We start from the raw sequence: 24,087 nt of genomic DNA, 5'->3' as shown, positions 1-24,087 counted from the left end.
GGACTGGGAGCGACTTAGTCTTCTTGGGGCAGGCCAGGCAGCCAGTCACACGGCGTGCAGGCAGAGATGCTGTATGTGCGGGGACTGACTTAGTCTTGGGGCGGGCAGCAGCCCTCCGGGATCCATGCCTCATTCATTTTGATAAAGGTGAGGTACTTAACACTTTTGTGACTTAGGCGACTTCTCTTCTCTGTGACAATGCCTCCAGCTGCGCTGAAGGTCCTTTCTGAGAGGACGCTTGCGGCAGGGCAGGAGAGAAGTTGGATGGCAAATTGGGACAGCTCTGGCCACAGGTCAAGCCTGCACACCCAGTAGTTCAAGGGTTCCTCATCGCTGTTCACAGCAGTGTCTACATCCACACTTAAGGCCAGGTAGTCGGCTACCTGCCGTTCCAGGCGTTGGTGGAGGGTGGATCCGGAAGGGCTATGGCGAGGCGTTGGACTAAAGAACGTCCGCATGTCCGACATCACCATGAGATCGCTGGAGCGTCCTGTCTTTGACTGCGTGGACACGGGAGGAGGATTAGTGGCAGTGGTACCTTGCTGGCGTTGTGCCGTCACATCACCCTTAAAGGCATTGTAAAGCATAGTTGACAGCTGGTTCTGCATGTGCTGCATCCTTTCCACCTTCCGGTGAGTTGGTAACAGGTCCGCCACTTTGTGCCTGTACCGAGGGTCTAGTAGTGTGGCCACCCAGTACAGCTCATTCCCCTTGAGGTTTTTTATACGGGGGTCCCTCAACAGGCAGGACAGCATAAAAGACGACATCTGCACAAAGTCGGATCCAGTACCCTCCATCTCCTCTTGCTCTTCCTCAGTGACGTCAGGTAAGTCAACCTCCTCCCCCCAGCCGCGAACAATACCACGGGAAGGTTGCGCAGCACAAGCCCCCTGCGACGCCTGCTGCGGTTGTTCTCCTGCCGCTGTCCCCTCCTCCTCTTCCTCCTCCTCCCCCAAAGAAACACCTTGCTCATCATCCTCTGAGTCTGACTCATCTTCTGCACATGACCTCTCTTCTTCCTCCTCCTCCCCCCTCTGTGCTGCCGCAGGTGTTGAGGAAACAGCTGGGTCTGATGAAAATTGGTCCCATGCCTGTTCCTGCCGTAACGGTTCCTGGTCACGCTCATTCGCAGCTTCATCCGCCACTCTACGCACAGCACGCTCCAAGAAGTACGCGTAGGGAATTAAGTCGCTGATGGTGCCCTCACTGCGGCTCACCAGGTTGGTCACCTCCTCAAACGGCCGCATGAGCCTGCATGCATTTTTTATCATTGTCCAGTTGTCGGGCCAGAACATCCCCATCTTCCCAGACTGTTTCGTTCTACTCCAGTTGTAGAGGTACTGGGTGACGACTTTCTTCTGTTCTAGCAGGCGGGAGAACATGAGGAGGGTCGAGTTCCAGCGAGTGGGGCTATCGCAAATGAGGCGTCTCACCGGCATGTTGTTTTTACGCTGAATTTCTGCAAATCGTGCCATGGCTGTGTAAGAGCGCCTCAAATGCCCACAGAACTTCCTGGCCTGCTTCAGGACATCCGCTAAGCCAGGGTACTTTGCCACAAATCTTTGAACCACTAGATTCATGACATGTGCCATGCAGGGTATGTGTGTCAGCTTCCCCATATGCAAAGCGGCAAGCAGATTGCTGCCGTTGTCGCACACCACGTTGCCTATCTCCAGGTGGTGCGGGGTCAGTCACTCATCCACCTGTTTCTTAAGAGCAGCCAGGAGAGCTGCTCCAGTGTGACTCTCCGCTTTGAGACAAGCCATGTCTAAGATGGCGTGACACCGTCGTACCTGGCATGCAGCATAGGCCCTGCGGAGCTGGGGCTGTGTAGCTGGAGAGGAGAACTGCCACTCAGCCAAGGAGGAGGAGGAGGACAGCGAAGAGCATGTAGCAGGAGGAGAGGAGGTGGCAGGAGGCCTGCCTGCAAGCCGTGGAGGTGTCACAATTTGGTCCGCCGCTTTCTGCTTGCCATCGTTCACCACCAGGTTCACCCAATGGGCTGTGTAGGTAATGTAGCGGCCCTGCCCGTGCTTGGCAGACCAGGCATCCGTGGTCAGGTGTACCCTTGACCCAACGCTCTTCGCAAGAGATGACACCACTTGCCTCTCAACTTCACGGTGCAGTTGGGGTATGGCCTTTCTGGAAAAATAAGTGCGGCCTGGCATCTTCCACTGCGGTGTTCCGATGGCCACAAATTTACGGAAGGCCTCAGAGTCCACCAGCCGGTATGGTAACAGCTGGCGAGCTAACAGTTCCGCCACGCCAGCTGTCAGACGCCGGGCAAGGGGGTGACTGGCCAAAAGTGGCTTCTTCCGCTCAAACATTTCCTTCACGGACACCTGACTGCTGCTGTGGGCAGAGGAGCAGGAACCGCTCAAGGGCAGAGGCGGAGTGGAGGAGGGTGCCTGTGAAGGTGCAAGGGAGAAAGCGGCATAAGCAGATGATGCACCTGAAGGAGGAAGAGGAGAAGGAGGGTGACTTTTATTTTGTGTGCTGCTGCTGCTTTTGCTCAGGTGGCCATCCCATTGCTGTTTGTGCCTTTTCTCCAGGTGCCTTCGTAAGGCACTTGTCCCTACGTGAGTGTTGGCCTTTCCACGGCTCAATTTTTTTTGGCAGAGCGAACAGATGGCTTTGGTCCGATCTGAGGCACACACATTGAAAAATTTCCACACCGCTGAGCCACCCTGGGATGTGGGCACTATGGGGACCTCAGCAGCTGATGCTGAAGGGCAAGTTGGCTGGCTGTACATAGGTGGCGATACATGGTGCCGGACTCTGCCACCAGCTGTTTCTGACGAAGAGCTGCCCCAGCTTCTTTCAGCAACTTCTCTCCTCCTACTACTCTCTGACTCCCCCTCTGAACTGTCCCCCTCTTCATCTCCTCTATTGGGAACATACAGAGGATCCCTATCATCGTCATCATCGTAATCATCCTGCCCAGCTTCGCTTGCCTCAGAAAAATCAAAATGTGTAGGTCCTTCATCCTCCTTACACGTTACATCCATAGTGTTGTCGCGTAACGCAGACATATGAGCTGGTGAAAATTCATCTGGCTGTAACAATGGCTGTGCATCAGTGATTTCACCACCACTAAATAATTCTTGCGAAGTGTCAAATGCAGCGGAAGTGGTGCTAGTAGTAGCGCTGGTGGCTGAGCAAGATGAGGTGTTCTGTGTCGCTAAATACTCAACCACGTCCTGACAATCTTGGGAGGTGATGGGACGTGCCTTCTTCCGAGCACTGTACTGTGGGCCAGGTCCACACGAAATTACATTTACACGACCTCGCGCAGACCTGCCGGGTGGCCTTCCTCTGCCTCTGCCACTACCTCTTCCTCTTCCTCTACCTGTTTTGTCCATATCGGGTATGCACGGAGTGGTATATCACACTGCGTGCACTCACGTAGGTAGGTGGGTTCACTTAACTGCACAGGTATGCGCACTGATGCGGTGGGTTCACTGAACAGTACAGGTATACAGTGGCGGGTTCACTGAACACAACAGGTATGCAGTGGCGTGTTCACTAAACAGGTATACAGTGGCGGGTCCACTGAACAGAACAGGTATACAGTGGCGGCCCTGGCGGGTTCACAGAACAGGTATACAGTGGCGGGTCCACTGAACAGAACAGGTATACAGTGGCGGGTTCACAGAACAGGTATACAGTGGCGGGTCCACTGAACAGAACAGGTATACAGTGGCGGCCCTGGCGGGTTCACAGAACAGGTATACAGTGGCGGGTCCACTGAACAGAACAGGTATACAGTGGCGGGTTCACAGAACAGGTATACAGTGGCGGGTCCACTGAACAGAACAGGTATACAGTGGCGGGTTCACAGAACAGGTATGCAGTGGCAGGTTCACTGAACTGAACAGGTATGCAGTGGCGTGTTCACTAAACAGGTATACAGTGGCAGGTCCACTGAACAGAACAGGTATACAGTGGCGGGTCCACTGAACAGAACAGGTATACAGTGGCGGCCCTGGCGGGTTCACAGAACAGGTATACAGTGGCGGGTCCACTGAACAGAACAGGTATACAGTGGCGGGTTCACAGAACAGGTATACAGTGGCGGGTCCACTGAACAGAACAGGTATACAGTGGCGGGTTCACAGAACAGGTATACAGTGGCGGGTCCACTGAACAGAACAGGTATACAGTGGCGGCCCTGGCGGGTTCACAGAACAGGTATACAGTGGCGGGTCCACTGAACAGAACAGGTATACAGTGGCGGGTTCACAGAACAGGTATACAGTGGCGGGTCCACTGAACAGAACAGGTATACAGTGGCGGGTTCACAGAACAGGTATACAGTGGCGGGTCCACTGAACAGAACAGGTATACAGTGGCGGGTTCACAGAACAGGTATACAGTGGCAGGATCACTGAACAGGTATGCAGTGGGCTGAGGGCTCACTGAACAGAACAGGTATGCTGTGGCAGGATCACTGAACAGGTATGCAGTGGCAGGATCACAGTACAGGTATGCAGTGGGCTGAGGGCTCACTGAACAGAACAGGTATGCTGTGGCAGGATCACTGAACAGGTATGCAGTGGCAGGATCACTGAACAGGTATGCAGTGGGCTGAGGGCTCACTGAACAGAACAGGTATGCTGTGGCAGGATCACTGAACAGGTATGCAGTGGCAGGATCACAGTACAGGTATGCAGTGGGCTGAGGGCTCACTGAACAGAACAGGTATGCTGTGGCAGGATCACTGAACAGGTATGCAGTGGCAGGATCACTGAACAGGTATGCAGTGGGCTGAGGGCTCACTGAACAGAACAGGTATGCTGTGGCAGGATCACTGAACAGGTATGCAGTGGCAGGATCACTGAACAGGTATGCAGTGGGCTGAGGGCTCACTGAACAGAACAGGTATGCTGTGGCAGGATCACTGAACAGGTATGCAGTGGCAGGATCACTGAACAGGTATGCAGTGGGCTGAGGGCTCACTGAACAGAACAGGTATGCTGTGGCAGGATCACTGAACAGGTATGCAGTGGCAGGATCACAGTACAGGTATGCAGTGGGCTGAGGGCTCACTGAACAGAACAGGTATGCTGTGGCAGGATCACTGAACAGGTATGCAGTGGCAGGATCACTGAACAGGTATGCAGTGGGCTGAGGGCTCACTGAACAGAACAGGTATGCAGCCAGGAAGAAGTTAAGCCTAACTAATCTTTCCCTATATGAGAGACTGCAGCAGCTCGCCCTACTCTCACTAATGCAGGCACACGAGTGGCCGTAATGGCCGCCGCTGCCTGCCTTATATAAGGGGGGGTGGGGCTCCAGGGGCTAGTGTAGCCTAATTGGCTACACTGGGCCTGCTGACTGTGATGTAGAGGGTCAAAGTTGACCCTCAGGTGCATTATGGGGCGAACCGAACTTCTTCCGCAAAAGGTTCGCGTGCGGTACCCGCACGCGAACCACCTAAGTTCGCGCGAACCACGTTCGCCGGCGAACCGTTCGGCCCAACTCTAGTATTGAAGCGGCGATTTTGGATGGGGACACATGGGCAAGCATTTTGGAGTGGAGCAGCAGTGATTTTAAACGTGCTGGAGATGTTGGCAGTATGACGGAGGTGGAGGTGAGTGCTAAACAGCGGAGGGCCTGATTCCACAGGTCCACCTTCTGCTGACCTCCCAGACCCCAACATTTTTTTTTTTTTTTAAATTTTACTTTTTATTGAAAAGTGAGGTGTACAGTGACAGAGAGAAAAAGCGTAAGTACATATGGTATTGCATAAGGGATAACATACAGTTGGTTTACAACAGGTCTATAATCAGATTGGCTTACAGATTTTAACCTAACTATACCATATTACATATTTATAACCCATTAATGGATTCCTGGATATTCGAGGTCCCCCTGTTCACCCCACACCTCCCCTCAATTTTCTTATCTATAAGGAGAAAGAGGTATTTAGGAGAGAGAAGAAGAAAAGAGAGAAAAAAGAGAAAGAAAAAGGAAAGGGTTAAGGAGGGAAGCACGCGGAGGTGCCACATTCCCCACACGACTCCCCTACTCCCCAGCCGGTCCGACCATAAAAAACAAGTGTTATTACACTATAATTCTGTATTGTGGGTGATTTGAGAGTAATAGTTATGATCAACTCTGCTCTATATATAAATGTTTTATGTTAACAGGGCTTTTCCTTCTTCAGATTCTACAAAAAATTCCCACCGTCTCCAGGTATCCCTGAATTTTGCTTCTCTGTTTGTGGCTAAGTGTATTATTTGTTCTAAATGCTTGAGGGAATTAAGTTCCATTAGCCAGTCGCTGAGTGTAGGGGCATGGGTGGTTCTCCAGAATTTGGGTATTGTCAGCCTTGCGGCAGTGAGGATATGACGAATCAAAGATTTTTTATACGATTTTATAGGGCATGATATCTTTAACAGCAACAAGGTTGTCGGGTCATTGGGTATCTTAATATTACTAATAGATTCAGTTATCTTACAAATTTTTTCCCAGAAGGGTTGTATACGAGCACAGCTGTGCCAGATATGTATCATATCTCCCACCTCACTATCGCAACGCCAACATGTGGCTGGTATATCTTTGTTAAATTTGTGTAGTCTCGACGGAGTTCTATACCATTGTGATAATATCTTGTATGCATTTTCTTGAGCCCTGACCGCCAAAGAACATTTATTGCTGAATAGAAAGCATTTTGACCACTCTTTATCTGATAGGTTTATGTTTAGAGATTGCTCCCATTCTGTAATAAATTTTGGTTTACTGTCACAGGTGTGTAACAGTAGAGTATCATATAGTGCTGAGATCTTGTGTTCTGTTGGGGGTGAGACAAAACACAAATGCTCCACATCTGTATTTTCTCTGCAGGTTAAGGAAGTATCAACCGTTGAGTATAGGAAATGCGATAGTTGTATGTACTCAAATTTTACTAGGGGTGAAATTTTGTTTTCTTCTATTAGTGAGGATAGTGGTAAAGGCTTATTGTCTTTCCATAGGTGCTTTACTTTAAGATCTTCTTTCAGAAGCTTACGCAGAGTAAAGGATGGGTTGACCCCAGGTGGAAAAAGTGGATTGCTCCAAATGGGCATTTCGGGGCCTACATATGAGGATATGCGGTGCTGTGATATAAGCCTGTCCCATATTTTCAGGGATGTAGAGGTAAGTATGGCTGGTTTGGGAAGAAGGCCTAGTCTATGTTTTGGGTAAATCCAAATACTGGCCCCCAAGTTGTGTCCTGCTATCTGTTTTTCTAAGGAAACCCATTGGGCCTGGCGGTGGTCATGTGTCCAGTCCATTACTCTATTGAGATGTACTGCGAAATAGTATGTTTTAGGATGAGGTAGGGCTAAGCCACCGTTAGCTTTGGATTTTTGTAAGACTTTTAGGGCTAATCTGGGTCTTTTGGATTTCCAGACATATTTGCTCATTAGCTGAGATAGTTTTCTCCAAAAGGACTCTTTTATAAGGATAGGTATTGTTTGTAGCACATACAACAGCCTGGGCATCAAGTTCATTTTAAGGATGTTAATCCTACCCACCCAAGAATGAGACAACTGTGACCATGATTTTAGGTCCTTCTCGAAGGCCTCCAACAAGGGTAGGTAGTTCAATTCGTATAATAATCTTAAGTTGGTGCATAGTTTTATGCCCAGATAAGTGATGGATGTCTGTTGCCATTTGAATGGAAATGAGCTTTGGATTACCTGCACCTCCCTAGGGGGGATTGATATGTTTAATATCTCAGATTTCTTAGAATTTATTTTGTAGTTACTAAGTAAACTAAACTCCTCCACTGTCTTAAGAAAGTTTGGGAGTGAGATCATTGGTTTAGTTATATATAATAAGTCATCAGCGTAGATCGCCATTTTGTGTTCCTTACCGTGAATGGCTATCCCTGTAATATCAAGATTATGTCTGATGTTTATAGCCAATTGTTCCATATATAGTATGTAGAGAAGGGGCGACAGGGGGCAACCTTGACGTGTTCCATTCCCAATGGAAATCACCGGTGATAAACATCCATTAATTTTAATTCTTGCAGTTGGGGATTGATAGAAGGAGAAAATTTTCTGAAAAAAGTTTGACTCTGAAGGGATGCCACTGTTGACCAATACCCTTTGAAGAAATCTCCATGACACCCTGTCGAAAGCTTTCTCAGCGTCGACAGAAAGTAACATTGCAGGGGTATTAGATAACTGGGCTTGGTGCATTAGTAGTAAAGTTTTATACGTGTTGTCAGAGGGCTCTCTCTTTGGGACAAAGCCAACCTGGTCGGTATTAATTAAAAGGGGGATTACCTGTTGAAGTCTATTTGCTAGGATTTTGGACATAATCTTTAAATCTACATTAATAAGTGATATGGGGCGGTAGTTTGAGCATAGTAGGGGGTCTTTTGCTGGCTTGGGGATGACTATTATATGGGTTTGTAGGGCGTGGCAGGGGGGTGGGTTAGATATGGTAAGACTATTGAAGGCTGAAACAAACAGCGGAGCTAACTGGGATCTAAATTTCTTGTAATACTCTATGCTAAAGCCGTCTGGACCCGGTGACTTGCCATTGGGAAGGGAACACACTGTGGATAAAAATTCGTCTTCTGAAAATGGGCAATTCAATTCCTCTAACTGTTCTTGGGTTATGGAAGGTACAGGATGTTTATGTAGGAAAGCATCAATTAACTCATCAAGTGCGGTCGGGGATTTGTCGGAGTAGGTGCTTTTTAAGTTATATAGTGTTGTATAGTATTCATGGAACACTTTAAGAATATCTTCCGTTATAATTGCTTTGCCATTTGTTTTTGTTTTTACGGCTGCAATATGAGATGATTGCTGTTTGGCCCTCAAAGATCTGGCTACCATACGACTGCACTTGTTGTCATATTCATATAAACGAGCCTTAAATCTTAGGAAGTTGTCTACTCTTTTGTGTTCAAACAATTGTAGTAGTTCTTTGCGTTTTAAAGTGAGTTCATTAAGAGTCTGTTCCGCTAGACACTGCTTGTGCTGTTGCTCCAGGAGTCTTAATTCCTCCCAAGTTTTTTTAATTTGTGTGGCTCTTTCTTTTTTGTATCTGGCTCCCATTTGAATCATGGTTCCCCTTATAACGCACTTGTGCGCTTCCCACCTGCTAAAAGGGGTAGTTTCTTCGGTTTCTTTGCAATTGTCTGTGATATAATCTGTTAGTACTTGTTTATAGCGTTCAGCACAGGCAGTGTCCTGCAGAAGAGAGGTATTCATGCGCCATGAAAACTGATTCTGTAAGCCTATTTTACCTCCAAAATCAAGTATCACCGGAGAGTGGTCTGATCACGATTGAACCCCTATGGTCGCTGTATGCTTCCAGGAGAGCAAGGCATGTGATACTAGGATAACATCCAACCTACTGTATGTACCATGGGGGTGGGAGAAATGAGTATAGTCTTTAGCAGACGGATGGAGTGTTCTCCATATATCCATTAGCTGTAGTGAAGCTAGTTTTTTCTTGATAAACTTTAAGGCCTTGTATGATATTGGGGATTTTTTCCCGGTGCTATCAATCAAAGGGTCTAGAGTGAAATTTAGATCTCCCCCCAGTATCACATATCCCTCTCTAAATTTGTCTAATTGTTGTAGGATTTTTGCGAATGTAGCTATTTGTGAAGTGTTGGGTAGGTATATACTCGCCAAAGTGAACAGTTTACCCTCTATGAGGGTTTTAACAAATACAAATCTTCCATCAGGGTCAGACACACTCTCCAGGACCTGAGCATTGCATGATTTGTGGAAAGCTATGGCTACACCTTTTGTTTTCTGAGCTCCAGGAGTACTTAGGAACCATTGAGGGTAGTATAGTGATTTACACAGGGTGGGTACTTGTCCCTGTTTAAAATGCGTCTCCTGTAGTAGCAGGATTTTAGCTTTTTCTTTATGGAAACCATATAATAACTGTGAGCGCTTCTGAGGCACATTAAGGCCATTTACGTTCAATGAAATTAATTTAAAGTGATCACCTTTCATCTTGGAGAGAACCACCCATTATACCACACCTGCAGGAAGGTTGCGGACCAGCTGGGGAGAGAAAAAGGAAAGAATAGGAAAACACAGGAAAACAGTACTAGGTACAAGGGTGTGTCTAGGTAGAGAAGTACAATGGTGACAAAGGCACCTACGATTCTGCTGTTCCCTAATGGGGAAAGTAACATTGCAGCAGGATCGGTAATTTGAGGCCAGGGCAAAGTTTGCCCTAACATCACTTGGGGGTAGTGAAAAGCCACGCGGCGGAGGCCCCAAATGAGCCCGCAGCCCCCAACTTACGCATAACAATTTAAACGAAACATGTACGACTTTAAGCAAGAGCCAGTGTGAACATTATTATAACCTGTTAAATCTCGTAGAACTATACCTAGATGAAAAACCTATAGCTGTTATAAGACATTGCATGATATCACCTGTATACATAAATGCAGTTATGATGTGACTTATAGGAGTTCAGCTAGCTATGTAGTAAGCTCATTTTAAGGAAATGACATATAGATCAGTTAAGGATATGAAGCTGTTTCAAAGCTATGTTCAATCCGTGCAACTAAAAGAAACCAGGGCTCCAACCGATCTGTTTGTTGCATATATGTCAATCGCAGTTCCATGTAGGAGATAGCAACTGCTATGGGTTTCCGTACAGTCAATGCAAATCCTGTAAGGGAGTACGAATGACCCCTCTTACCCAGTTCAGGGATGCAAAGGCAAAATGCAAAAGGAAAAATAACTCTGTGAAATAGTAGCTTAAGAAAAAGGCTTACACTGGTTCCCGCAAAAAAGTCAACCGATTAATATGTTCAGTTACTCATTATAATTACAGACCTTCTTCTGCTTCCGAAGGGGAATCATTTTGAGGTGCGTCATGAGGCCTGGAGCGGCGTCTCTTGGGCTGCACCTTCTGCCATTTTTCTTTCTGTTGTACTAGTGGTAGTTTTTCCGAACCCGGCCAGTCTGGCAATTTGATGTTGGGTAGGTCGAATTTGTCAGAGATCTTTGGCAGGTCGGATGGATTAAGAAAAACGGCTGACTGACCCTCTCTTTTAATAAGGAGAGAGAAGGGGAATCCCCAGGAGTAAGTGGCGCCGGCTTCTCTCAGGGCGTCTAGTAAAGGCTTGGTCGCTTTGCGTAGCAGCAGTGTGAAGCGGGAAAGATCTGCGTATAGATGTATTGTGGCCCCGTCAAACACCAATTCCTTTTTATCTCTGGCTGCCCGCATGATGTCATCCTTCAGAGCGTATTTGTGGATGCGACATATGACATCTCTCGGGCGGTTGATGTCCGTCTGCTTCGGACCGAAGGCCCTATGCGCCCTGTCAAGCTCTATCTGGAAGTCGTCTGGCTTATCCATGAACATGCGGAAGATCCCCTGAAGTGAGGGTATGAGATCCTCTTGACCCGTAGCTTCTGGGAGGCCTCGCACTCTGATGTTATTGCGACGGCCTCTGTTCTCCATGTCGTCCATTTTTAGCCAGTGGTCATCTAGGCGCTTATCCTGGGAGTTCGCTCTTTTCACCAGGGAGTTAACCGAATCCTCCAGCTTGGCTTGTCCTTTCTCTAGTTCACATACTCTATCCCCCACCTCCGATAGTTCCTCACGGACTTCCGCTATGTCTTGTTTATATGCGTTTTCAATCCGTGAAGCGAGGGATTCAAAGTCTGATTTAGTAGGGATCTGACGGAGAAAGGCTCTTAGGTCAAAATTATCCTCTTCTTGATCTTCGTCAGAAGAGTCAGAGTCTCTGGCCGGGGTGGGAGCTCTAGGAGGAGATTGCGAACGGGCTGTCTGGGGCCTCGGGGAAGAAATGGCGTCTAAGGCCTTAGGTGTGTTACCGTGCTTCCGCTGCGAGGACTTCTGGAAATACGAGTCTATTTCCCCACTTTCCTCTCTGGACTTGGTCCCCTTCCTTCTGGAGCTTGAACGGCTCATGTTGTTAAGGTGTAGAAGGCTGTGTCGTAGCTTATAAATCAGCTAAGGGCTGCTGGGCACACGGAGCTCTCACAAGGCACTTCTTGCTGCCGCCATAGCCAGGCCACGCCTGACCCCAACATTTTTATTCCTTTTCTACTATCTTTTGCCAAACGGATCCGGATCGCATCCTGATGAACACCTGATGCAAACTGACTGGATCCGGATCGGATCCGGATCAGAACCGTACGGTTCCGATCCGGATCCGGTCCGGATCCGGTCAGGTCATCCGGTCCGTTTGGCAGGGAACCGCAAGTGTGAACCGGCCCTAAGACATGTAGCAATGTTGGTGTCGCTACCATGTATGGGGGCTTTGCTATTCATTGCCATAATCGGCACAAAATTACGTGAAAATTACACAAAATTTTAGGCGAAATTACGAATCACTATACGAAATCAATTACATTAAAAAATCGTAATTACGTATAAGCGTAAATGCGAAAATGTAAGTGAAATTTTGCGTATTTGTAATTAGCTGATTACGACCATCACTGGCTGTAGGTGTGTGAATGAAACTGCGGTAGAGCAGACTCTAATGTTATGTACACACTTGCGACTATGGTAGTTTGAAACAGCAGCTTAACGATCGTTCTGCCGACAATCGGGGAAAGAACTTTACCAAACGACCATTAAGTACAACGACAAACGAACGGTATTGGCACGATGAGAAAATCCAACTGGACGGATCGTATCGAGCGACAATCGTTACAAAACTATAGTGTGTACAGTTATCTGCCGAGAACGATCGTTACAAGGGCCAATGTGCCTGCGTTGGATTCTGCCCAGCTTCCGTACTTCCTGTGTAGCGCGACCCGTAAAGATTGTTACATTACAAATTTCAAATAAACTTTGTTTTCAAGTTGACTATCATATATTTTTATCTATTGTAACTTCATTTTAGTGGGGATTTTTTTATTTTATATAAATATGTACGCAACATTTCCCTCTGATCGTTCTTTTCTGCGAGAACGATCGTTAAAATGTGTATGATGGTCGCTGTATCCCATCGTTGCATTCCAATTGTTCCAATATTGTTCGTTGGGCAACCATCGTTTCTTGCAAACGATAGTTTTCGCAAGTGTGTACGTAGCATAACTCACTAACCTTTCAGAAACCTGATATGGCACAGTTGAAGGTTGCAAATTTGTGCCACCTAATAGAAGACAATTGAAAACAAAAATTAAGTGCAAATGTGCTGGTTCCCTTGGGTTTATTAACATCTCCCACTCAGTAAAAAAGGATTAAGATGAAATAGGGTCCTGGGCAAGATAACACTTTTTACCCAGTGCTGATGGTCACCTGGCTTTTTTAGCAAGATTTGGTGTGGGCTCAGGGCTAGCATCCACCAGGCCCCTAGACTCCCTCCAGGCCCTAGGCAGCTGCCTACAGTTTCCTTGTGGATGATCTGGCCCTGCTCCCACTAGTCACCAGCATGAAAGCATACCGAGCACCTGGGTGTTCCTCAGGGCAGCTATTATAATAGATGAGCTATCCCCCTCAGGGCCCTTTCACACCAGAGGACTTTTTCGGCGTTTTAACGCCACAGCTGAAGTTGGCGTTTTCTAAGTTAAAATGAAAGTCCATAGACTTTCATTTTACCTTTCACATCTAACTCGGCGTTTCGGAGCGTTGCGTTTCAACGCTCCCAGGAGCTTTTTCAGGGCTGTTTACAGCTGAAGTTGGCTGTTGGCGTTTCAATGATAGTCAATGGAAAACGCCAACTTCAGCGTTTTCAAAGTGTTTTCAAAGCGTTTTACAGCTGACTTGTTCACTTATTTTTATAGAAAAAAAAAAAAAAAGGACGTTTTCATATGAGCTGTAGAACGCTTTGAAAACGCTTTGAAAACGCGATGTATTGGCGTTAAGCAAAAGGCTGACTTTCAGCCTTTTCTACCGCAGCCTCTAGTGTGAAAGAGCCCTAAGGGAGCTTTGTAAATAATGTGGGCTTTTGGGGTGCAGCGGGCACATAACTTTCCTATGGGGGCAGCTCCATAGACCCCTTTGTCTACACTAGTATATGGGAGCCTGTGTCTTCTCTTGCTTGGTGCCACAGGTTGAAATTCCCACAATAATACAGCGCATCTCCTTCATTCCGAGGGCACACAATGCATGCTGGGAGATGTAGTTCATTGATGTGGTTACATCTTCTGGTCAATAAGAACTACATCTCCCAGCATGCACCGCACATCCCCGGCATGTATTGCCAACCACCGGGTTTGCGCTATATTGTTGACGACGTGCGCTTCTGCAGCATTAAGCGAGAGGAGACACATAGGCAGGGGGCTACAGAGCAGCACCTCAGAGGTAAGTGAATGCAACCTGCCCCCTGAAAAGCACACACAGTTTACACGTTTTTAAAATATAATTATTATTTATATGGTGCCGACATATTCCGCAGCGCTGCACAGAGTATATTGTCTTATCACTTAACTGTCCCTCAGAGGGGCTCACAATCTAATCCCTACTATAGTTACATGTCTATGTATATATTGTGTAGTGTATGTATCGTAGTCTAGGGCCAATTTAGGTGGAAGCCAATTAACTTATCTGTATGTTTTGGGGATGTGGGAGGAAACCGGAGTGCCTCGGAGGAAACCCACACAGACACGGGGAGAACATACAAACTGGGGGAAGCCTCATTAGGATCCAGTGGCTTCCCCCTCCCAAGGTAATTATCCCTCTGGCATCGGGGTTACAGATTCTCTGTAAGCTGCGGTCCACCCAAAGCAGATGTTCAAGTTTTTGGAAGAGCAGACCAAATTTAAAGAGACACTGTAACTAGGAAAACCTCTCCTGGGGGGTACTCACCTCGGGAGAGGGAAGCCTCAGGATCCTAATGAGGCTTCCCCTGTCCTCCTCTGTCCCACGGGGGTCTCGCTGCAGCCCTTCAAAGCCGGCCAGACAAATCCGTCAGCCTGTTCAATATTTACCTTTCCAGGCTCCAGCGGGGGCGCTGTTTCGGTTTTCGGCTCCGAAGTAGGCGGAAATACTCGATCTCAGTCGGGTCCGTTCTACTGCGCAGGCGTTGGAGACTTGCGCCTGGGCAGTAGAACGGACCCGACTGAGATCGGGTATTTCAGCCTACTTCGGAGCGCAGCACCGCTACTGCGCCTGCGCTGGAGCCGGGAAGGTTAATATTTATATCGCCAACGTTCGGAGGGGCACAGCGGGACCCCCGAGGGACGCAGAAGAACGGGGGAAGCCTCGATAGGATCCGGAGGTGAGTACCCCCCAGGGGCCGTTTTTCTCAGTACAGGTTTTCTTTAATCCCCCACCAAATACTTAAAGGGGAACTGAAGAGAGAGGTATATGGAGGCTGCCATATTTATTTCCTTTTAAGCAATACCAGTTGCCTGTCTATCCTGATGATCCTCTGCCTCTAATACTTTTAGCCATAGACCCTGAACAAGCATGCAGCAGATAAGGTGTTTCTGACATTATTGTCAGATCTGACAAGTATGCTTGTTTCTGGTGTGATTCAGGCACTATTGTAGCCAAATAGATCAACAGGACAGCCAGGCAACTGGTATTGTTTAAAAGGAGATAAATATGGCAGCCACCAGGCACGTGCACAGGGGGGTGCTCTGGGTGCCCAGGCACCCCCCTTTTTAAAATCATCAAAAAAAGGCCCCTCTCGCCACGCAAAATAAGCCCCGCCCCGGCCGCAGGAAACTCCGCCCCCACTTGGGCACTTTCAAGTGAAGAGGCCCAGACAGGAATACTAGTGTGGCATACTGACCTCTCCCTCCACCTAGGTCCCATACTGACCTCTACCTCCCCCAGCACCCATAGTGACCTCTCCCTCCACCTGTACCCAGTGACCACTCCCTCCCCTAGCACTCACAGTGACCTCTCCCTCCACCTAGGACCCATACTGACCTCTCCCTCCCCCAGTACCCACAGTGACCTCTCCCTCCCCCAGCACCCACAGTGACCTCTCCCTCCACCTAGCACCCACAGTGACCTCTCCCTCCACCTAGCACCCACAGTGACCTCTCTCTTACCCAGCACCCACAGTGACCTCTCCCTCCCCCAGCACCCACAGTGACCTCTCCCTCCACCTAGCACCCACAGTGACCTCTTCCTCCATCTAGCACCCACAGTGACCTCTCCCTCCCCAGCTCTAGCAGTGATCCTGCCTACCCCAGCACCCACACTGACCTATCCTTCCCCCAGCACCCACAGTGATTTTTCCCTCCCCCAGTGGCTACCCTCCTGTCCCCTGCAGCACTCACCGGGACCTCCCATCCGAAAAGCAGCACCTACAGAGACCTCTCCCATTGCCAGCGTCCACAGTGGCTTCTCCCAACACCCAGCATCCACTCCCTCCTCCAGTAACCACACTAACTTCTCCCAGCACCCACAGTGGCCTACCCTTCCCCCAGCACCCACACTGACCTCTACCTCCCTTAGCAGCAACTATGCCATTCATAGCAGCACCCATAGTGACCTCCCACCCCCTGCACCCACAGCAATCCGACCAATATTCAGCACCCACATTACACTCAACCAGTAACCCCCACTATATCAAGCACCCAGTACTTGTACCAAGCACCCTGCACCCAATACTCACATCTGGCCTCAATATGGCACTTAGTACTTGCATCAAACAGCCACATGACACCCAATACCTGCACCCCTTCACCCTATAGCTGGCACCCAGTACTCACACCTACATGGCACAGTACTTGCACCCAGCTCTGACATGTCACTCACTACTCACACCTGCACACAGCCTTCACATGGCACCCACTCACATAACCAGTACTAGCACCCGATGTACCTGCACTCAGAACCCAAGTGACACACAACACCCACCCAGAGCTAGCACCCAGTGCAGGCATGGCACCAAGTATTTGCACCTATGTGATACCCAGTACCTGCACCCAACACCCACATGTTTCATCTGCAGTAGTTCCAGTTGCACTAAGCCTCCACTTGGTGCCCAGCACCCACACCAAGCACTCACATATGACATCCAGTACTTGCACCCAGAACTCAAAAGGGACTGAGTACCTGCAATCAACACCTACATGATGGTTGATACACACCCATACTGCCAGAATCCACATGACACCCTGTGCCAGCACCCAGAACCCACATGGCACCCAGCATCTGCCTTTAGCACCCACATAACAACAAATATCCCACTAGCCAGCACCCATCACCCATATGTCACCATGTACTCACTCCTAGTACCCACTTGGCACTCAGTATTTGCACCTAAGACCCACATACCCCCATAATCCACACCCACATCGCACAGTACTCACACGTCACCAGGTTCCAAAGTCATTATATGCACCTAGTACCCGCCCATGGCCAGCACCCAAATAGCACCCAGTACCCATCCTTGGTCCGAACCCATATGAGACACAGTACTCTCCCATGGCACACATCCAGACCACGCATGGCACTCCCTACTCACTCATGTCCAACACTCACATGGCTCCCAGGACCAATTAGCACTCACATGGCACCCACTATTGTTTATCACCATCTGCTACTCATTCAGCACCCAATACAGCATAGCACCCACTGCAACTAAACACCCAATACAAACTGGACCTTGGTACCCACAGCAGCTTGACACAGACTTTACTTTGGCATCTCGGCACCCACTGCAACTTACCACAAAGTGAACCTTTGCGTCTTACCATCCACTGCATCTGGGCACCCACTGCACCTTGGCACTTACTGCAGTTTTGCGTCTACTAATGCTTAGCAACCACTGCATATTGGTAACCACTTCTTTGCCTGAAAAGAGGCTTGGGTGCTGACCAAGAGGGGCAGAGGTCCCAGTAATGAAAGGTGAGTCTGTGCCTCCACTGTGGGCTCTACTGTGCCCACTCTAACCCACTAACAGTGGGCACCTATCACTGCTGATTTGAGGGTGGTAGCACCAAAAGAGTTGCAAGGAGACACACAGTCTGCCTGATACTGCTATAAAGGTGTGTGTGTGTGGGGGGGGGGGGGGGGGAGGGGGATAAGACTGCCTTATGCTTTATGGAGAGGGGGTATTACATACACAATTTAGTACGATTTATCGATTTCAAATTTGAGCACCACACCCTTGAGTATCCTCTGCATGGCCCTGCCCCTTCCTGCAGCACCCACACTGACCTCTACTTTTCCCATCAGCCACCCCTTCCCCTCATAGCTGGCACCCAGTACTCACACTCACATGACACCTGCACCCAGGCCTAAAATTGCACCCAATACTCACACCTGCACACAGCTTCCACATGGCACCCACTATCTGCACCAAGTATCCACTTAACTCGTAACCGCACTCAAAGTACCTGCATTCAAAACCCATGACATGCCCAAAGCCCACCCATAGCCAGCACCCAGTACAGGCATGGCACCAAGTATTCGCACCCATGTCACACCCGGTACCTGCATCCAGCACCCACATGACATCCAGTACATGCACCCAGATCTTACATGGCACTAAGTTCTTGCAATCAACACCCGCATGACACTCGATACCCAACCATAGCCAGAACCCACATGACACTCAGTACTTACACCCAGAACCCACATGGCACCCATCATCTGCATTCAGCAGCATGACAATCAATACCCCCCCCCCCCCAGCCAGAAACGAGGAGGGGGGGCATGCGGGGGAAGGCATTGCCAGGCCCCTTTTTAAATTTGAGCACCCCCCACTTAAGGACCCTCTGCACGGCCCTGGCAGCCACCATATCACTCCCACTTCAGTTCCCTTTTAAGGGTTATTTAAACCTACCTATCTAGCCTACTTATATTTCATATTACATTCTTAGAACAACCACATATAAAGAAACCATATTTTCTAAAACAAAAAGGATTTGTGAGCCAGCTAACTTAAAAAAAAAAACTACATCATCTTGTGGATTGAGGGCAGTTTTCAAGCAACATCTGGCTTCTTTTTTCAGGAAAAATCTGAAGCTACATAGTGAAAATAAATCATAATTTGCGTGACTGGTAAGAAATACTTATGAAAAGTGCAATATCCAGGATGATGTTCCTACTTAATGAACGCAATGGGCGGGGCCTGGCACGTAATTGTGGTGATTGCACCATCATAGTCTTCAAGGTATATAGAGATATTTGGTCATTGAGCTCTTCAGAATCACACAAAACCTGAGCTTTGGTTGAGCTTTTAGTTCCAACCATGGATTTTGGTCTTAAATTCAGAATTTTAGAGTTACATTAATAATGGAGTCCAACTTCAGAGGTCAACCTGGATCAAACATCGGGAAAACCTACTTACCAGCTCTGAACGCTCACCTTGAGAGAGAACCCTCTTACTCGATAACCACAGGGACACCACTCCACTGGCCCCCATTCTCCCCATTGACCCCCATTGGGGACACTTATGATCTGGTTTTCAACCCCCAACACCACTGAGGCGAGGGAAAAGAAGATGGAGAGTGGGACGATCAGAGACATCTTCCTGCTAGAGAGGTAGAGAGGAGAGATCTTTTGCTTCTGGCTATAAAACCAGTTATGACTGATGCAACCTTCACCCAGCCAATGACTATGGACAAAACTTCTGAGTAACGGTATCTGTAGTTTTTAGAAATTCTTTTAATTATTAAAAAGCTGCCCCGAATGTTCATCCAAACCCCCAAGCCAAAGGCAAACACTGTCCAGTCCTAAATCCATGTCAATATCCTCGAAATCTGATGAAGTCTGCAAAATATTTACAGTATATTTACAGAACCCACACTGGTGATATCACATGAAGCTCATGCAATAGTTGTGCAATTAGTTCAGATTTAAAGGGGTTATGTCTCCTGAGTCCTGAACTTCTCCACCATAGTCAATACAGGACAGAAATCCAACCTTGTGTATATTTAATTCCCTCTTATGTCTGTCCGATAGGGATAAAAGGGTAATCCTCTCTAATATTGTAGATACATCTGGTCTCTGGTGGGATGAGACTCCACTACTGACTAACTCCAGGCTCTTGGCACTTTTATAGAAAGACATCCCAGCTATCGTTCTTGGCACTGTTCACTAACCTACGTAGAGTTTCAGGTGTTCCCACCCACTTTGAGGTGTTCCCACTTGTTCGTCATAATATAAAACAAATTAAAATGCTGACAAGAAGAGTGGAACCCTCGTTAAAAATGTTCTGCATTGTGGGAGACGCAGGGAATGTCTTTTTTGTTGTTGTTTTTATTGTTTGCTTTTCTTTTGTGTAGCAATTGAAAAATATCTATATTGTTGTGTTATTATGCTATGTGATGATAATGTTGTGTTGTAATATGATGCTGTATTGTGATTTCATGTTATGTTGTGCTATGTTGTGGTGTGTTATGTGGGTGCTGGGGTTTTAAGGTTTTTTTAGTGAATTACATCTCATCACTTGCCGCCTATTTATGTTAAAGGATTTTTTTTATGTCAGCACCTAGCAAGCAACATAAAATACAGTAAAAGTAATATCAGACTTTTAATTCTTGACAGCTTATTTTGCAGGCAGAGATGTGTTGTATGTGTTATATTGGATTATGGTGAGTTGTGTTGTGAGTTGCATTTTGGTGTGTTGTGTTATCCTGTGTAGCCTCCAACATTCTCATGTTTATTGCATTACCTATTACCATCATGCTGCCATTTTGGATACAGATAGTACTGAGTGGGGTCTTGGAAAGTTGTTCACGTTATGACAAAATCCTTTGCTCTGTCCTTAGCTGTAAAAAATGTTATAAACTGTTTTTCTGGAAAGGGTTAATTCCTCTTTTTGTGCCATGCTGTATAGTAATCTACCTTTTTGTGTTGTTTAGCTTTGCTTTTTTATGCCTTGCATTATGTTGTTTTATAATATCTATCTATGATAACTTTGATTCTCCCAAGTTGTAAAAGTCTGGAGTACTTAAATAGAACCAGAGATGAATAACCCTCATGCATTTTACTATAAATAGCAATGGGAACATGACAGTAAACACCTACTCTGCTCTTTGTTTCATTTTTCACTGTTCAGTCTTCTTGTTATCAGTTCTGATAACATCTCAGACTGAGTATTCAGTCTAGCTTTGCCAAATAATGATTATAGCTGAGTCTGTCTTCTGTGACGTCTTTTCAAGCCCAAGCCCACCCCCTCCTGGCTCTGATTTCCTGCTACGAGCATACATAGCAGGAAAGCAGAGCCACAAGGGGGCAGACTTAGGCTTGAAAAGACATCACAGAAGACTGACTCAGCTATAATCATTATGGGGCAAAGCTAGACTGAATGCTCAGTCGCAGATTTTATCAGAGCTGATAACATGAAGACTGAGGAGTGAAAAATGAAACAAAGAGCAGAGTAGGTGTTTACTGTCATGTTCCCATTGATATATGTGGCAAAATACATGAGGGTGCTTCGTCTCTGGTTCTCTTTAAGAAAACCAGCAAATCTGTCCTGGATTTCACACAAATAAATAAAATATCTGACATTAGGAGGCAAGAGTTTGCAACTGTCACTTGGGAAAAATCATAGAATGAAGTGAGGGAGGATCACGAAAATATGAAAGAACTTTTGTCTGCAGCCTCATGCATGTCCCGGGGAAGACCCTTCTGCAGGCCCAAATAGATATACAACTTTGTTAAGAACAATAACATTTAAATGAGAGAGGTGGCTTACCTCTAGACACAACACTGGACATTGAAAACAAGGACAATTAACATGCACTGGCAACACATTTCGTGGATCTATGCCCACTTCCTCAGTCTGACTGAAGTGCTGGCCACAGCCAAGAACGGAGCACCTCTGCTTGGCTGTTTCAGTTGCCAGCACTTAAATTGATATTCGTCATACACCAAAGTCATTTTCTATTACTGATATTCTAATCTTAGCTTACCTAACTCCTAACGCTCATTTTCCTCCCAAAGGAAGTCCCCATCTATCTGCCTAACACTAACCTCCCTCCTCTAAAATAACCAAATCTTTATGTCTAATACTACCCCTATCAATACGCCTAACACTAACGCCCCTTTCCCTCGAATATCCATATCTATAAGTCTAACACTATCCCTATATATACACCTAACACTAACTTTCCTCCCCTAAAATTAGTGTATCTACTGTATATACCTAACACTATGCACATTAACACCCATCCCCTAGAATACCCATAACTTTAAGTCCTCTCAATCCCTAACATTAACCTTCCTCCTTCCTAAAATACCCATATCTATTAGTCTAATTCTACGACTATCTACATACCTTACACTAATCCTTTCCCCTAGAACAGGCATGGACAAACTTGGCCCTCCAGCTGTTGAGGAACTACAAGTCCCACAATGCATTGCAGGAGTCTGACAGCCACAGTCATGATTCATAAAGGCAAATGCATTGTGGGATTTGTAGTTCCTTAACAACTGGAGGGCCAAGTTTGCCCATGCCTGCCCTAGAATAATTGTATCTATACAATTTTAAACACATTACCTTCAAGCTGCAGCCTTTGGCCATGCTGCCATTTTTGAAGAATTCTAAGTGGCCCCACTCGCCCCATAGTCCACCATTACCAATAGCAATGGTGCTAGCAGAGACCTGACTCACCACTGTCACCAAACAATTCGAGAACCACTGGCAGAACCAGAACCACCATCCTGTCTTCTGAAAGAGACCAGCGCAAGAAGAAAATTAGAATCTCCAAAATCCCCTGTATTTATAGGAGTCTGTGTGGTGAGGATTAGTACAACCAGCACTGTTATCATCTGGGTCACAGCGACCCCATCCCCCAGTGTCCTTTCATGAGGACAGTCTAACCAAGCTGCAAATTTGTAAAGTAACACACCTTCTGACTGCAGAAAGTATGAGCACACTGGGATATTATCAAGCTAAACCTAAAAGGGGGATCCCTGCGAATCATTGATACAAAGTTGGAAGCGCACAACTTTCTAAAATTGTTCTACTCTTAATACTTAAATTCATTCGAAATAAGATATCAAATGAAAAATGCTAACCCCAGACCATCTTTTCCCACCACCATACTTTACAGTAGGCACTATGCAGGTAGCAATGCATTGTGGTTCATGTAATTTCACAGAACATGTTTTCATTGTTTCCGAGCTATTCTAGGAACAAGTACTTCCTGATTAAAACCTAAGCTTGAAAAATAATGTATGTATTTCAGAATACAGTGTCAGCAGGGCCACATCTAGGCATATGCCATATAGTTATAAGCACTGAGTGCCTCCAAGGTCGGACATGCATGGCACCCTTTCATGATGAGCAGTAGCTAGATGGAAACTGGGTTGTGAGGAGGAAGCTGGTATATTCATGAATATGTATGTGACTGGGTCTTGTGTGTTGGTAGACCTTATATCAAACTGCTTTTTAGGATCAGAGATTTTAGGACTAGATACAAAATAAAAATTAGTATTGTCCAGTAGGGATGGGTGAGAATGAAAAAAAAACCAAAAAAAAAAAACAGATCAAGCAATAGGCCGTTGTGTCTGCAAAGAATATGCCATTTAAATAAATATATAGGTTATAGAATTCTTCCGTTATAGAAAATACACAACAATTTTTATCAAAATTATGCATTAGCAAATGTAAAGACAATTAACAAGCAACAACAACAAGCAGCAGTAGGCTTCATAAGCCAGCCTATTGTGTTCAGTGATATTATACATGCAAGAATATTATGCAGTACTCTCTGGCCAGATAATACACCACACAATTTCATGTGTCCACGCATTCATACGCTAAAGTGCTCTGTATCGTGCTATAAATTAAGTTGGGGGGCCCCTTAAAGAGGAACTTCAGCCTAAACAAACATACTGTCATTAAAGAGAGTCTGAAGCGAGAATAAATCTCGCTTCAGACCTCATAGATAGCAGGGGCATGTGTGCCCCTGCTAAACCGCCGCTATCGCGCCGCTAAACGGGTGTCCCTTCACCCCCAAATCCCCTTGGTGCAGCGGGGGAGCGCTTCCTGTTTGGGGCAGGGCTAACCGCCGCAGCCCTGCCCCACGCGCGTCTGTCAGCGCGTATCTCCGACTCTCCCCCGCCCCTCTCATTCTTCCTTCACTGAGAGGGGCGGGGGAGAGGCGGCAATGCGCTGCTGATAGACGCGACTGGAGGCAGGGCTGCAGCCGTTAGCCCTGCCTCCAGGAGCGACCAAGTCTGCGACCAAGTGTTGCAGTGGGGGGTTTG

The 24,087-nt window shown here is 47.0% G+C and overlaps 1 protein-coding gene across 1 annotated transcript in view; it reads right to left on the bottom strand.

The window, feature by feature from the left end:
* Nucleotides 1–19,563, bottom strand: part of LOC137562515 (vitelline membrane outer layer protein 1-like) — a 34,294-nt gene extending 14,731 nt beyond the window's left edge. The window contains exon 1 of the mRNA XM_068273917.1: nt 19,234–19,563. Coding sequence (XP_068130018.1) covers nt 19,234–19,395 — 162 coding nt within the window. The 5' untranslated portion in view covers nt 19,396–19,563. The remainder of the gene's footprint in view (nt 1–19,233) is intronic.
* Between the last annotated feature and the right edge of the window lie 4,524 nt (nt 19,564–24,087).

This window comes from Hyperolius riggenbachi, chromosome 3 (assembly GCF_040937935.1).
Source record: "Hyperolius riggenbachi isolate aHypRig1 chromosome 3, aHypRig1.pri, whole genome shotgun sequence".
Lineage (NCBI taxonomy): Eukaryota > Metazoa > Chordata > Amphibia > Anura > Hyperoliidae > Hyperolius > Hyperolius riggenbachi.
This window is presented reverse-complemented; position numbering and strand designations above follow the sequence as displayed.